The sequence below is a fragment of the Oxyura jamaicensis genome, chromosome 9, assembly GCF_011077185.1.
Source record: "Oxyura jamaicensis isolate SHBP4307 breed ruddy duck chromosome 9, BPBGC_Ojam_1.0, whole genome shotgun sequence".
NCBI lineage: Eukaryota > Metazoa > Chordata > Aves > Anseriformes > Anatidae > Oxyura > Oxyura jamaicensis.
Window position 1 is genome coordinate 9,091,293 of NC_048901.1, and position 14,886 is coordinate 9,106,178.

Consider the following 14,886-nt stretch of genomic DNA (forward strand, 5'->3'; position numbering starts at 1 on the left):
TCTAAAGACTCTGGTTCCTAGGGCTGTGCCTGAGGCAGGGGGAACAGGTTCATCGACAAGCAGGAACAAGGTACCAGGACGTTGTCTTTATCATCATGGTAAAGTAGCGGATGCCGCAGTGGTCTCCGGATGTGCATATGTGTAGATGACCCCTGAAAATAAGTAGCTGCAAACTTGGGGAAGGTGTACTCTTCCAAGCCATCTGTTTCCTCTTCTAGCTCCACACTCATGGGAATCATGTCCAGATCCACCTCTTCCAGCTTATGGGGCTTTGTTTCCAAGTCCTGTGCAGAACATGAGGAAGAATTATATTTTCTTTCCCTTTAACCTGATACTTTTTATTTATTTATTTATTTATTTTTAATATTTTTTTTTCTCTTTCTGCTTAGCCATAGGTCCTCCAGAATGTGGCTTTCCAGTTAAACCCAAAGCCATTTTCAGCTGATGCCAATTGACTGCTGGGACTCAGGGCTTGTTCTGAGATTCATCCATTCTATATGGCCTTCCTACCCTGGTCTTCAGCTGGCCAAGAACATTTCTGGTTGGAAAATGCACATGCTCTCCTATTACTCATATCCTGCACTAATCCAGACTATTCTGCTCTCCCTACCCCATTCTATCCTCCACTGTTGTCAGGACTAGTATATCTCAAATTTTGCTTTTCAGAAAATGGGGTAATTTAGGTCATAAACTTCCAGCCTGTGTCAGCTGGAAAATCACTAAGAGCAATGGCAGCAGATCATATGGTGCCAAAATGGAGAGAATGGCTCTATTTGGTGGGGGGCTGCTGGAGCAAAGAAACAAATACGAAGTGGCTTTGAAGACACACAGTTCTTAAACTGCAGGCGATCAAAAACTTTTGGGAGATGAACTCTGAAAGGAGTTCCTGTCTGGATGACTAATTTGGGTGTATCTTTCACTGTAGAGAAGTCCATTAAACAGAATTGACCACTGATGAAATTCCAAAAAAGTTGATGGATTTACACAAGGAATGAACATGACCCATTACCACTCTGCAGCTCCATACCTCAAAGCCCAGGGGAGCCTGTCCTTCTTGGCCTCCAATCATAGAAGGTAAAAACCCAAAAATTTTGTCAACCATCTCTTGGTCACTGATAACATCATCATTTGTTGGTCTGTTGGCAAAAGCATCTTTCCTCCTTTGTCTTTCTTCCTCCTCGTCTCTTTCCAGAATAGACAGGTGTTCCTTTAAACACAGAATTTGGTTAAGCATAACTGGAACATCATTCTGCTAGAAAGAACGGGTGCAAGGATGAAAGGCAATTACAAAGGTGCTATGGCAGTGAGGTCCAGCTCTGCTAGTGCAATGCTGGAATGTGAAGCCAAATGTTGCTTGTGCTAAGCAGTGACAAAGACATAACACATCAGCAGGGCTTTGTTCTTAACAGCTGTCCCAATAGACTGTTGGCCTATTAGTAATAATGTACAATTTTGAAGAAGTGTATCACTAAAAGAAAAAATAAATCACTTTAGGAAAAACAAAGTATTCCTAATAGCAGAAAAAACACAACACAGTATTTAAAATTTTAAAGTGTTTTGTGTCAGGAGGCTGTAATTGTGCATGATGGCTAAAGCGCCAGGTCATATTGCAAACAGAAATGTGCATGTGTTTACCTTGTCCCATTTCTAAATCATCCTTACAACTAAGTTTACAACTCTGTCTGCTTCTTACTATTCTCTAAAATACAGCAGTATTCAGGTCTTTGAGCAAGTCCACATGAAAACTGGGCAAGGCGTCTTGTCAGCCAAAGCACGTAGCGTTCAGTGTTCCCTAGTTGACATATCTACCTCTTCAAACCTAATAGCTTCTTTTAAAACTCTGCTTTCATACCTCAAAATAAAATATTCCAAAATTAATATCCATATCCTGTGCTATCCAGTGGCAACACTTGCTGGTCATTGACTCTCAGAACCTCTTAGAAACAACATCATATTCATGAGGTATCTGGACAGATACGCATACCTCCCTTTCCATCCTTTTCAAAGTTTGGCAAGCAAACATGCCCCTTGCATTGTGCCTGTATAAGACATACCTCTTTCTTCCTCGTTACTATTTTTTGACGTATTAGATAACCACGGCATGCAGCTTGAAACCTGATGACACGAGCCCGGGCTGTTTCATACTGTTTGGCAAGCTGACGGCTCCGGTAGAGGGCCTGCAGGCGCCCAAAACCCAGCATAATCTGCAGGAGGTGGGGAAAAAAAAAAGTGATTGATTGGTGTTCAAAGCAAGTGAGACTGGGGTTAAGTTGGAATGAATGGGATGAATAGAAGATAATGAAATTCAGTAATTGGGTAAAGCCACTGGAAGGGGTTAATGGGATACTGCCATCCATAAAAGAATGCTTTAATTTCTTCTTCCAGTGATATGCTTTTAAAACTAGATGAGACAGAGTTCTTTTGAGGAGCTTTTCTAGGGAGTGGCTTCAGGCAGTGTCAGCCTGACATTTTGACAAGGGAAAGAAGAGAGCAGACATGAAACTAAGTATATTGGGAAAAAAAAAAGAACAGCATGGACTCGGGAGAGATAGGTACATTAATCCTGAGAGAAGCAGCAGAGAAGGACAGAGCCAAGTGCAGGACAACACTCTAGATCTTCAGATAGGAATTGTGTTACTTTGATGCAGAATATAAAATGTTTCTGACTGAAATTGGCAGTTTCTCCTCTCGCTTCTCACAAATGGGACGTTCTCTTATATAGTAATAACAATCTCTCTCATACAAATACACAATATGTGGGCACCTCCAATATGGTGTAGCTTTCCTCACCCACAAAAGCCGCCGTCTGCAGAAGTTCAGCTTATTAATTTTTGTAGATTGATACAATGATTTTTTTTTTCGATTACAGATTCCCCGTTTTCCTGTAATAGCTATGGAAGACCCTCTGCTCACAGCTTGGTAGTGATGCCCTGGACTCCTGACTAGAACTGTTGGAGCACTTGGGTGCTAGCTTGCTGCAGCCAGGCCTTCCAGAGGTTAGTTGTGTTACTGTTTCACCAGAAAGCAGAAATGTCACAAGTTTAGCAAGCCTTGAGATGCCCCAGAGTCCTCCTTGGACCCAGTAAGTCCCTTCTTTATGCCCTGCCATTCTGCCTCTTCCCTTTTCATTTGTGAATATCTTCATTCCTAATATTCCACTCAGCCTTACAAAGCATAGTGTATAAATACACACACACACTTACTTATATATACATGCTCCCCCCCCCCCCCCCCACTTATATATACACCCTCCTCTTACCATTCTGAAATTCTTCCGGCAGCAGTAGCCTCGCCAGGCTGCCTGAATGGCTACAGCAGACTTCCTCTGTTTCAAAAACTGCTTCCTAAGCAAACAGACAGGTGAGGTGACAAGCAGTACATTATTTCTGCTGCTTCATAGAAGTCTGGTGACATACTTTTCTACCATGTGCATCAAAATTATCCTTTCTCAAAGCATTTTGTCTGCTTACACATTCTCCATGCTGATGGAAATGCCAGAAGAGGCTGTTTTGCCTGACCTTTTCAGGACAAGGGCCTTGGGGAGTTTCACCCAGGCTCAGCTCATCCTGCTAGTGAAGCAGCACCATGAATTGTTCAGTTGAGCTCTCAAAGTGAGAGCTTTCATATTTGGTTTGCTATCCATTTGCTAGTAGAAAGGATGAGACAAAAGTATTACTAATCCACCTTTTTACGTCTGAGCTGACTTTGCCCTTTAATGCTGAAAAAATATTAATAGCAACTGCAGACCAAATTCATTGCTGTAGTAGGAAAGTTCTGTAAGAGCTGAAAAAGCCTTCACATAAAGCAGGGATAACTCTCCCATCTAATGACCACTTGCTTCCCAATGTCCTAACTGCCAAGGTTAGGAGCGCATTTGAGCAAGAAGAACATCCTATGGTAGAAGATGTCACACAGTGTTTGTCAAAGCTTGCACATAACTGATAGTTTAAAAATAAAAGGCATTTTTTTTAGAGAGGGGCAATACTCTGTTAGATAACAGGCAGAGTTGGAAAAAAAAGGGAGAATTTTATGGGCATTTGTGTCCTGTGTTATAGTTACTGCTTCACCATTGTCAGGAACATTTTCTAAACCAAACCAGGAGTTAGTCTTACATTATGGTTCTGGCTGGGCAACACAACATTAATGAAAAAAATATCATGATATAAAGCGTTTTAGTGAGGGCAATGATTTATCTGACAGTGACTAAATTTTAGTTCTGGAGATATTTCATACTAAACTAGAATTGTGCATCTTTGTCAAGAAGGACTAGTTAGTTTTCTGTCTTTCCTATTCTTTTCTACCTATGTCTCGTATCAAAGAAGCATTCTAAAATAGAAGATCCTACATTCCATGCAGGCTTCCTGCTTTCCAGATACCCATCCCTACTATTTGCTGTTAAGATTAAGCGCAAATCCTCCTTCCAGTCCTTCCTCTACACACAACAGTCCTGCTCTTTGAAGAGTATCATGATAATAAACAGATAGTACAGAAAGAACAAATCTTTGTGCGAAGTATGCATGGATGCACTGTTACATGATGAGCATTGAATTGAGAGGTAGTGGAAGGCATGAATTGATACATCTAATACTCAGGAATGCTTCACTTAGGATATTAAAACCACACTATAAACCAAAGCAAATCCCGTTCTGTGAGATCACTGACCTGTCCTTGAATCCTCTCATCACCTTCTGGATAAGAAGAACCTTATCTGTCAGTATCTTTTGTCGTTGCAACTCCAATACTGTGTCATGGTGATCCTGTTAAAAGAAAATATGCCAGCTGAATAGACAACTCCACAACTTCTGAAAACTGCACACATGGTCTGTAAAAGACACAGAATCGGCATGACATACTGCAAGCTGGGATTAAAATGTGTTTGTGGAGCTGCAGTAGGAAGAGTTGTCACTATCTGGCCACACCATGTCTGGCTATAGCAATAAACAAGCAGAGTCTGTCTAGGAAAAGACTGCTTTTACCTTGCGTAGGGCAAGGACTTCCCCTGGGACAGTGTGTTGGTATCTATTGTGCTCTGGGCTTGAGCAGAAACCAATATATTGCTCTGTGCTGTTTCAGCTGCACCATTGGAGCACAGGAAAAGGATCAGCACCTCCTACACTAAGCTTGTGTCCATCAAATTACATGGTCTTCAGGAACACAGATCCAGTCTCACGTTCAAGAGAGAGTTTATAAGAGAACCCAATCCTCCTGGTTCACCACTCTTAAATTTTCAAGTCAGGCTTAACTGTGAAATGCTCAGTTTTTCAGAGGAAGAAGCAATAAGCTGTCCTTTTACTTACTTTAAGGAAAATCTTGGTCTCTCCAGCTTGCCAGCTCTCATCCTTGCCCAGCACTGCTTCAGAGATGCTGATACAGGACTGTCGAGCATCATTCTTCAGCTGATGTGCAAAAGCATCATTATATTAGGACTTGGTTGGACACACAGTGGTGGTACTATGTAAGGATCTACTGCCTTGCATTTCATAGGGCAAAGAACACAAACAGATGAGGTATGACAGACCTCTGGTCTGACAGGATAATGAATGAAAGTGGTTTGGCTCAAATGGTCAAGAAACAGAGGAACATTAGTGTTTAGTGAAGCGTTCCAGAGTTAAATTGCCAGGAAGAATGTCAGTGACCTCAGAAGTATGTGATTACAGAAAACAAAATATCTGAGGGCAGTAGATATGCCACCGTGCCTGGGATGTCTATGTGGAACAACTCCAGGACCTAAAGCACCTCTATTGTTTCAGCTAAGGTCAATTGAACATGTAAGTATTTAGAGTTTTTTGTAATTTACAGTTATTGTGATGACAGCTGTCTCAGCTCTGCCAGCAGTAATCCAAGAACTTTCTACTATGGGAAAGACTATAGCTTCATAAGGAAAAGTTAGATTAGCCTTAAGTCAAGCTTGTGCTAACACACCAGTTTTTGAACAGATGACGGCAGGAGAACTCTGTATCTGTCAAAGAACTCCTCAAAGGTGTAGCGAATTGGGTAGCCAGCTTTCCTGATCTGAATGGTCTCCATCATCCCTGAATATCGCAGCTGTTTGATACACAGCTCCCGGTCAAATAACTGGAAGACAAAACAAAGATGAGGCTTAGTACAAAAAGAAGCTGCACATGCAGCATTCCTCAAAATATATCTATTAACCTGTGACCTCCGAGGGCCTTTAAAATGGCCTACTATGGCTTTTCTTGATTGCGCTTCTTCCTTCAGTGTCCTAAATTAATTAATTACAGGCATAAACATGTCACTCCAGAAGGTCTTCAAATTTGTGTTTATTGGCAGTGGAAGCAGTCCATTAACTTCAGACTGTCTTTAGCAACCATTTTCAATTCTATAACTGTAATTTCAGGTGAACAATAAATTGTTCATATTGTTTTGCAGGTGTGAGTAACAGTAGTATAAACTTAAGTTCTTTGGGCATACACAGCATGAGTGCTGCTATTTTTTTTGTAATGCAGATTAAAAATAGGTTCGCTAGGCCACGTGCAGTACTTTGAAAATGATTAAGTCACTTGACAAACACCATAGAAGGATTTGGTGTAGAACTGGGTTGTGATCTCCCAAGTTCCAGCCAAGTATCTTAATGACAAACTTGCTCTTCTTTTGTAGTGTCAAATTAGGCTACATCACCCCTCTCTCAAATACCAACAGCTCCCTTCATCTCTCTCAGGCTTTCATAATATGATCATGGCTGAATCCTATTTTTTTTTTCATTAGTCCCTTTGATTGGGCTAGAAACTGCCCAGTTCTCTCCTTACCTTTACAGGACTGGCTTTTACAGCTCCTCCCAGGAGCACACCTGTGTGCTTTTTTGCCATCCATCACTCTGTTACTCTATTACTATATCCTATTGCCCTTTTTCTTACAGTAATGGCTTGTACTCCAGCTCTTCTTGGCTGAAGTACAGATAGAAAATGTTACATAGCAACTAATATCTTTTCATCATTAAAAAGTTTACTGAAGACAAGAGCTCATAATGTTAAAGCGTTACCAGTGGTTTCTTGTAGTCGTTCGGTTTGATGCAGCGGATGAAGTATGGCTGGCACTGATCAAGGATTTTCATGAGTTTTTCTAGGGATTGCTTGAACTGTCCTCCCAGAGTAGAGAGCCGTTTGGTGGTATCCAAGCTCTGGGAAGAGTAAGCACATGCTGACTGCTACATCATTCATTGTCAGAAGGCCAGATAATAAATCTCCGTACTTTTGTATGAAGTAATGGTATCAAACAAATGCCAGGAAAAGTTATCTACCTATATGGGAGCTAAATCTGTCATCTGCATCTTATTTGGGAAGATTATTTTGAGGAAACCCCACTGAGCTCCTTCACCTACTTAGGCAATAATTCCTAGCAGTGGGGCTGGCTGTGGTGGAAGAAATTCCTCCCACAGCATCCCACATAGGCTTGTCTCATCCAACAAAGGCTGTGCTTAGTGTAAGGCCTGGGTGTCAAGCCATTATTCATGGATGTGTGCCTGAAAGTTTGGTAAGAAACAGCCATTTCCAAAGCAATAATAACCTCCAGGCCAGGCATTTTGCTGCCAGTTCATAGCTAAGTAGAATTGCTAAGGATTCCGAGCAGCTCATTCCTTAATGCTTAGGATGGTCTCCTCGTTCATTAATGCTACAGTAAGTAGTGAAAAGGCAAACTTTTCACAGCTGGAGAATAATGTAAAAGCTGCTCTATCTGTGACTGCAGTGCTTTATGTCTGACAACTCCTGGGTTGAATTTTGCTTACAGGTGCAATAGTGTAACCCCAGAGGGACTGCACTTGGCTGCAGTTAGCTCCTGACTTCCCCTGCTTCACTGCAAGCACAGTTCTACCTCTTTTTCCACACAGATTATCACAATAACCCTTAGCTGCTGCTTCTGTGTTTTAAGAGCATATTAAATTACAGTGACAACAGTGCAGATTCCAGGTAACAAAAAGATTCCACTGGCTTTTTTCTGACAGGCTTCTTATAAGCTTGGAGCTAATCTTTGAAACACAATACTGCTATATATAAAGATGTTTTTTCCCTCCTCGGGGGCGGGGGCCGCCCCACGACCCCGCCTTCAAAATAAATACACCATTTAAATCCCAGTGGCTCCCATCACCTTAATGGTCTTTATACTACCTCGTTACTCTGGTTCTTATATTTAAAGTCCCCTTTTTAACACTCAAGTTGCCACTTCCTTCTTTAAGCTACAGGACAATGCTGCCCTCCAGCGACCAAACCCTCATGCCTTGGAAAATAGTTCTGGGAATGCTTCGTAGCAGCTCTGATGCATTTTAGGGCTAGCAAGCTCATGTTTTAAGTGGACAGGATAACAGCTTACAGATGTTTAAGCTGTACGACAGTTAAAAGCAATTTGCACTCCCAGACCTTAGAGGCCTTTCTGCTGTACCACTACATCAGCGGGACAGTCACAGAAGGCTGATGTCCAGGCCCTCATGGTCTCACAGACCCCCTTCAGATAAAACTCTGTTAGCCTGTCTTGTTGCTGGGATGGTGGTGAATTTTCTCCCCTGGTGAGTCACAAGAGAGACTCTGAGACCTCAGAAAAGCACTTTTTTTTTTTTTTTTTTTCTTTTCTTTTCTTTTTTTTTTTTTCTGGCACTTGATTCACTGTTTTCTGTAGGCTGCTTCTTAGGCTCCCCAACAGTGGCCCAACCTATTTGAAATTAGTAGGGATTTATCACCTGACTTCTATGCACTCTGAAATAGACAGTAACCCACATTTAGTAGCTCCTTTCTTGACATGCTACTTTCTCAATGTTCTAATAAGGAAAGCTTTTTTTTTTTTTTTTTTTTTTTCCAACAACACAACAGTAAGACAAAAATCATCAGAGCAATGCAGGTGGGCCTGATATTTAATCTGAAGTTGCTCATAACATTTAATAAATGCTAAGCCATTTCTTGGTTGCTGCTTGTACCACTTCTTTCTTCTCCCACAGGTTTGTTTACCTGTCCTTGGCCAGATGTTCTGGACAGCAGAAAACCACACTGAGATAAAGACTGAGGAAGAAAGAACAGGATCAGAAAACAATGCCAGGAGAATAGGCAGGTAACAGGTAAGATAGCAAGCTGACTGTTTGCTCTCTACCCTGAGAAGGAAACTCAGGAATATAAACATGAAAAGCACTCCTAGGAGACAGGGCTGACATTACATTTGTTTACAGCATGAATGCCAGATCCTGACTTTTATTCCATACTCGTTTGTTGAAATGGGTTGAAGGAAAGGGTATGCATGAAAATGTATTTGCAGAGACAGTGTTATAAAAGAGGAGGTCAAGAACAGCCAGAGCATTATGGAAGGGAGGAGAAATGAGTTGTTTCTGCAACCCAGTGTCATTTAGCCAACCTTGTAGGCCTGATCACTTCCAATACGCCGGATGGTCCCACGTCCCAGACTAGGTGTGGTTGTTTCCACCTGGAAAATCTGCCTCAGGAATTTGTTTTTGGAGGAATGAACCACTTGCATTACGTTAGCACTCAGTGTATCCCGGTTTTTCTCTAGGAAACCTATAAGATGGAAAAAAAAATACAAAAATCTCGGCAGTCAGCTGGCCCTAGTGCTACTCTGGCTAGCTAAAATCTATTTCATCTACAGTAACTTGCTGATTAGTTTAGAGCAATCCTCCTGATCTTCTGACTTCAGCTAAGTAAACCTGAAGGTTTTGAACTCCCATCGTGAGAAATCACAGATCAACCCTACCCTGGAGCGCTACATGTCCATGGCCATGCTTTTCTCTTCACCCTCTACATCCAGCAGTGACAGGCTCACCTTTTGATTCATAGAAGACAACCCCAGCAAAGTGGTTAATGCCAAACTTGGTGTCATGGTCACTCTTAGGTGGGATATAGACTTTACTTTTGCCATGAAGGGAATTGATTTTGATTAGCATGGTAGCATCTGTGCCCTAGAAACAAACACAGGCAGAAAAAGACAGTTAAGTAGATCTCCTGTCCACACTGGACTATGCTCAGCAAACAAAGAGACGTGGTGCTCAGAGATAACAAAGGCTTAAATTCTGCTCCTCACTTGTGTAGTAAATCTGGAAGAAGTCAGTGGCAGAAGTATCTCCTCTTTTACACAGACCTTCCTCTCAAGCATCAGGACAGAACACAGCACCAAGTGTAAGGCCTAGTATTTTAGGGCTGTACACAAGGCTCTATAACATGACCGACATCACCAAGCATGCTGAAAATTTCCCAAATCTTTGGTGCTCACAAGCAGAATTCCTCACCAACTTTCCTATGCCATCCTAACCAGCCATGCTCTAAGGGGTGCATGCTCCTTCTTTTAGGTAGGCACACAGAGCTGTCTTTCACTCCCCAACTGGTATAAGACTCAGAAATCCCCAGAAGGCTGCCAAAGCAGATGCCAGTCAACATGCCCAGATTGTGACTTCCACAGGCAGGCAGCTTCTCTTCAAGTGATGCCATCACAAACTCATTCCCTTGCAGTGCATGTGAGGCTAGCTCTGCTCATTCACCCATGCTAGGTTAGTGCTGTGCTATCTGAGAAGCCATGTGCTCTGGGAATCAGAGAAGAGAAGTTTTTTTTCTCCTGACTGCAGGACAGTTAGGACCACCCTCTTCTCAGGGTAGAAAGGGGAAAGTTGTCTTGTCTGTCTGTTCACAATCCTCTTAAATTTCTGCCTGAGGACTACAAGTGAGCTGAGGCAGGGGCTTGCTTTTCTGGATAAGCTGATGTTGCCATCTAATTCCCGTACTAACAGTCCTGCTTACCCTCACCATGCTCTGGAGGTGAGAAAAATGTTCTACAAGAATGTTTGAGATAGGATCTTCAACCCCTGCTTTCCTGTTTGAGATGCCTGCTCTTTGTAGAATGACATTTTTCACAATGACATTGCACAACTGTGACTGTCATACAGGAGAAGAGAAAACTGCCATCCAGACCAACAGCAGAACAATACTCAAACAATATACAAAACCAAATGTTTCATAAAAAGGCACTTTTAAATGATCAGGAGTCCTTCCTTCTCCACTTGGAACAACCATAAGAGCTTCAATAGCAAGATACCAGGAAGAGCACACTCCAGCAAAGACAGAAGTATTCATATAGCTAATTTAAAAGGGACACCTTTAAGGGGGAAGACATTGCCTCTCATGATGTCTCTGAAAGCGTTTTTGCACTCTTCTGTGTTAAGTAAGCCAAGCATTACTGATGAGCTGTGGTGAAAACCAAACATTACAGGTGAAACCATAACGTTACCTTTGGGAACTTGCTCTCTTCATCAATGAGGGAGATGATGTTCATGGGTTTGAGTGCAATGACTCCCAGAGCCTGGTGGTTGTCAGGGAATTCAATGTTATTCCAGACAATGTGCTCTGCAAGGTATTCCTCTTGTTCCAGCTTGAAGACATGGTGCACAAAGAACTGCTGAAGGTGCTCATTGGCAATGTTAATGCAGAGCTGTTCAAAGCTGTGGAAGGACAAGGTGGGAAACTATGGTCATCCCTGGACCTTGGCCAGTGCTGCACTGCTCCGTGGTATTTGTTTACTCTGTATTAAATATGTATCCAGATATACTACTGCTATATAGAATCATAGAACATCCCGAGTTGGAAGGGACCCATAAGGATCATCAAGTCCAACTCCAACTATATTCCACAGTGTTAATGGTTACCACCACTGCGTGTTGTCAATCTTAGGAACATATGGGATACATTTTCTGCTGTGATAAAGATGAGCATAAATGAGCCAACTGATGACTGAGTGTTGCTGGGTAAGCAAGAAAAGATCTTGTATGTGTTTCAAGAAACCCTAGAGTAAAGGGGAACATATAACTGTGAAAATAGCTTGACTGTATAAATGTGAGACCTATTTTTACTTGCACTGGCATTACTGCTTCTTTTGTTAGTTAGTCCTTGATGCTGCACATGAGTTTCATTACATGGTAATTGCGGTAGCACAGTTTGTGCCTGTGGAGTACTCACCACAGTGAGGCCCCACGTGGATTGCAGCATTTGGGAGTAGCATAAAGTAATAGATAGATAGATATAGATAGACCGTGAAACATGTAGGCTGTCCTGAACAGATCTTAGACTACGTTCCAAAGGTCAAACAGGAATAACACCTTGCTGAAAGCAAGCAAAGTACATCTGTTGAAATGAATTGGAAAAAAATGCCATGCAGAATTTAGAAAGAATGAAAAACATGGAACATTTTAAGTGATTTGTCAGGGAGGGGGTGACTAAGGTGGAGGGAAATAGAATGACAGAAATAATATTAGTAATATTAATAATTGTTACAATATTTAATATTTTAATTAATAATAATATTTGCATACAGTCATTTACTACATTTCTGACTGTAGTGTACCCTGCTACAGTAGTGATCACATGTTGTCTGTGTCACAAAATGGAGAAAGCTTCTCTACTCTGGCCACCAATGTTTGCAGACTGCAGAGTACGGGTGATGGTTTGTAGAGTACTGATGATATGGTACGTACATACCATACAAATTAGAGAATTGCTGCCTCTGTAAAGAAGGGCATATAGAAATGGTGCTTTGGGACTGAAATCATCAGTAGGTGAGGTAGGAGTGGGACAACAGTGTACTAACCAGGTGTTTTGCTGACCTGTCCTTAAAAGCAGAGAAATTAAGGAGCCCCCAGAAAAGTGATAGGAGAGCAAAAACACTGAGCAAAATAGAAGCATGGGCTGAAAAGGGAAACCAAATACAGCCTCCTTTGTACTATGTACAAAATGCATCCCAAGTGACATAAAAATGTTATGGAGCAAAGAATTTTGGTACAGAGACAGGGGGCATCTGCTTGTAATGACTGCCTGCTCGTAGCATCTCCTCTGAGCAAATTCCTGAGGTTCTGGAATAGATGTGGCAATGGCTGCACCAGAAAGAAAGCTGAAGGAGAAGGCAGAAATGTGACCAAGACTGAAGACAAATGGTACCTGTGCAAGATCATCACTGGGAAAATCCAGTGACGGAAATTTCACTGCTTCTCTGAGAATGAGGACAATAATGAAAGAACATTTGTCTGTTTCTTCATTCTTTCCATTTACATCAGCTGCTTTTCAGCCCCCCTGTGGAAATGAATCTAGAGCCTCTTACCTGTTGTTGCTAAAGTTTTCAAACCCAAAAATGTCCAACAACCCAATGGACTGACGCATATTTTTAGGCTTCTCAGAAGTTGGGTTGGAAATGGCTGAGTTGATCTTACTCACTATCCACAGGAAAATCCGTCCATATATACCCTGGGGAAAAATTAAAGAGGAAATGGAAGACCATCGTTACAGTCTTTGGACATATCTCAATGCTTTCCTTCATGCTGTAACAATGATGTCAGACTATGCCTGAAGACTAGGAGGGAACAGAGCCCACTGGGTGAATATTTATCACAAAAGGCTCTTTCACTAGTAAGACAGACAGCTTTGAAAGCATTCCCAACCTTAAACAGAGAATACGTAAGAAACAATACCTTCACAAATGCGTCCCTCCCATCTGCAGCTTGAGCTATGCTCAGAGGCCTGGACACACTTTCTCCTCGGACAATGATTGAGAGGTTTGTGAGACTGTTCTGAAGTTCACTGGAGTCCACCTGGAGGAACAGGAATGGCAATCTGGTGATTCACGTGGATAAAGGAGATCCAGAAAAGTCTATCTCAGGAAGAGCACTGTAACAAACTGCCTGTCCAGCAGCATTCATGACAGCATTCTGCTGTCCTAGACTGAAAGCTCTCCTAGCTCAGACACATCTGCAACAACATCACTTGAATATCAGTGGGAAGAAATGCCCTTTTTATGTGCTTCCATACATAAACACTCTACAGAACCATGCTTTGTCAGTGTGCTCAGGGAGCATGGGTGAAGGAGAGAACTAGTAGGAGAAGATGAGAGTCCATTACCTCAAGCAATTTGGTTGCAATTGAGAAGTGTGGTGAATCCATCACATCAGAGCAGTCCAAGTTGTCGTACACAGCCGCTGGAATGAGGAAACAGTCAGTCTTGGGGTGAATCATTTCTGTCAGGGGAGGGGCTGTGCTATTATTGCAGCCATATTTCTGTAACCCTGTTGCTCTGGGTATGTGACAAAGCAATCAATTTCCTGACAAAGCTCCCAGGTTTGATGATTTTACTAAGAAGAGTTCTGATTTCAGTCAGGGATCCTGGCATGTATGGGGTTCTCACAACTCCCAAACATCAGGCTAAAAGTAACTGCAAAACTGAAAAAGGTTATTACTTTTAAATGGTACCTATTGGAGATCTGGAGAAGTTATATCTGACTTCAGAAAATGTTTCTGAAAACATTTTTTCCTTATATCTGGCTTATGGGAAATTTAGACAAAAAAGGTTGTCTAAATGTTTCATTTTAGCAGCCAACATTACTCCAAAGATCCCTGCTGGCATCACTGTATTGGATCCTCTGCATCACAAAGAGAAGGAGGCCTTTTCTAAAATGTGAGAGCTCCTGGCGTCCTGCTGCTGGGTGTATGAGGCTGTGCCTGTGCCATACAAGAATTGCATTCACACAGGTGGGTGTTCACCGAACCCATCCAGGAGAATGACTGCTATCATCTCCACAGCAAGCATGACTCAACTGCTCTTCTGTCCTCTGGCTCGCGGAGCACTACAATCAGCAAATGTAGTGTGGCATTATGTTATCTAGTGTTTCAGTTTGCATGATAAGGGTTTATTTGTAGCCATGGAAACCCGAGTGTGGCAAAATTAGATGGATATTTTTCAAAACATTACCCAATGTTTAATGGTGCTTATCTGCCTGCCCCTTCAACCCTGTCCATCCGCCTGTTAGCAGGAGAGGAGCACAACCTAAGCTGTACAGTGGGAAGCAGACAGCATCTCTACACCTTTAACATTGAGTCTGAGGAAAGACCAAGCACAGGCAATGCT

General features: G+C 42.1%; 1 protein-coding gene and 1 long non-coding RNA gene across 3 annotated transcripts in view; one reads left to right on the forward strand and one right to left on the reverse strand.

Moving 5' to 3' along the window:
- The window catches only part of MYO7B (myosin VIIB), a 50,606-nt gene that overhangs the window by 25,555 nt on the left and 10,165 nt on the right, over window positions 1–14,886 (reverse strand). For both annotated transcript variants that reach the window (XM_035334360.1, XM_035334361.1), the window contains exons 10-23: window positions 13,884–13,960; window positions 13,457–13,576; window positions 13,090–13,232; window positions 11,230–11,440; window positions 9,775–9,910; window positions 9,352–9,512; window positions 7,001–7,138; window positions 5,923–6,075; window positions 5,298–5,396; window positions 4,663–4,757; window positions 3,260–3,344; window positions 2,055–2,204; window positions 1,028–1,207; window positions 75–284 (exon numbers count right to left, since the gene is read on the reverse strand). In XM_035334360.1, coding sequence (XP_035190251.1) covers window positions 75–284; window positions 1,028–1,207; window positions 2,055–2,204; window positions 3,260–3,344; window positions 4,663–4,757; window positions 5,298–5,396; window positions 5,923–6,075; window positions 7,001–7,138; window positions 9,352–9,512; window positions 9,775–9,910; window positions 11,230–11,440; window positions 13,090–13,232; window positions 13,457–13,576; window positions 13,884–13,960 — 1,958 coding nt within the window. The remainder of the gene's footprint in view (window positions 1–74; window positions 285–1,027; window positions 1,208–2,054; window positions 2,205–3,259; window positions 3,345–4,662; window positions 4,758–5,297; window positions 5,397–5,922; window positions 6,076–7,000; window positions 7,139–9,351; window positions 9,513–9,774; window positions 9,911–11,229; window positions 11,441–13,089; window positions 13,233–13,456; window positions 13,577–13,883; window positions 13,961–14,886) is intronic.
- The window catches only part of LOC118171346, a 42,606-nt gene that overhangs the window by 13,880 nt on the left and 13,840 nt on the right, over window positions 1–14,886 (forward strand). The window contains exons 4-6 of the long non-coding RNA XR_004753165.1: window positions 390–1,074; window positions 2,870–3,082; window positions 8,945–9,061. This is a non-coding gene — a long non-coding RNA (uncharacterized LOC118171346). The remainder of the gene's footprint in view (window positions 1–389; window positions 1,075–2,869; window positions 3,083–8,944; window positions 9,062–14,886) is intronic.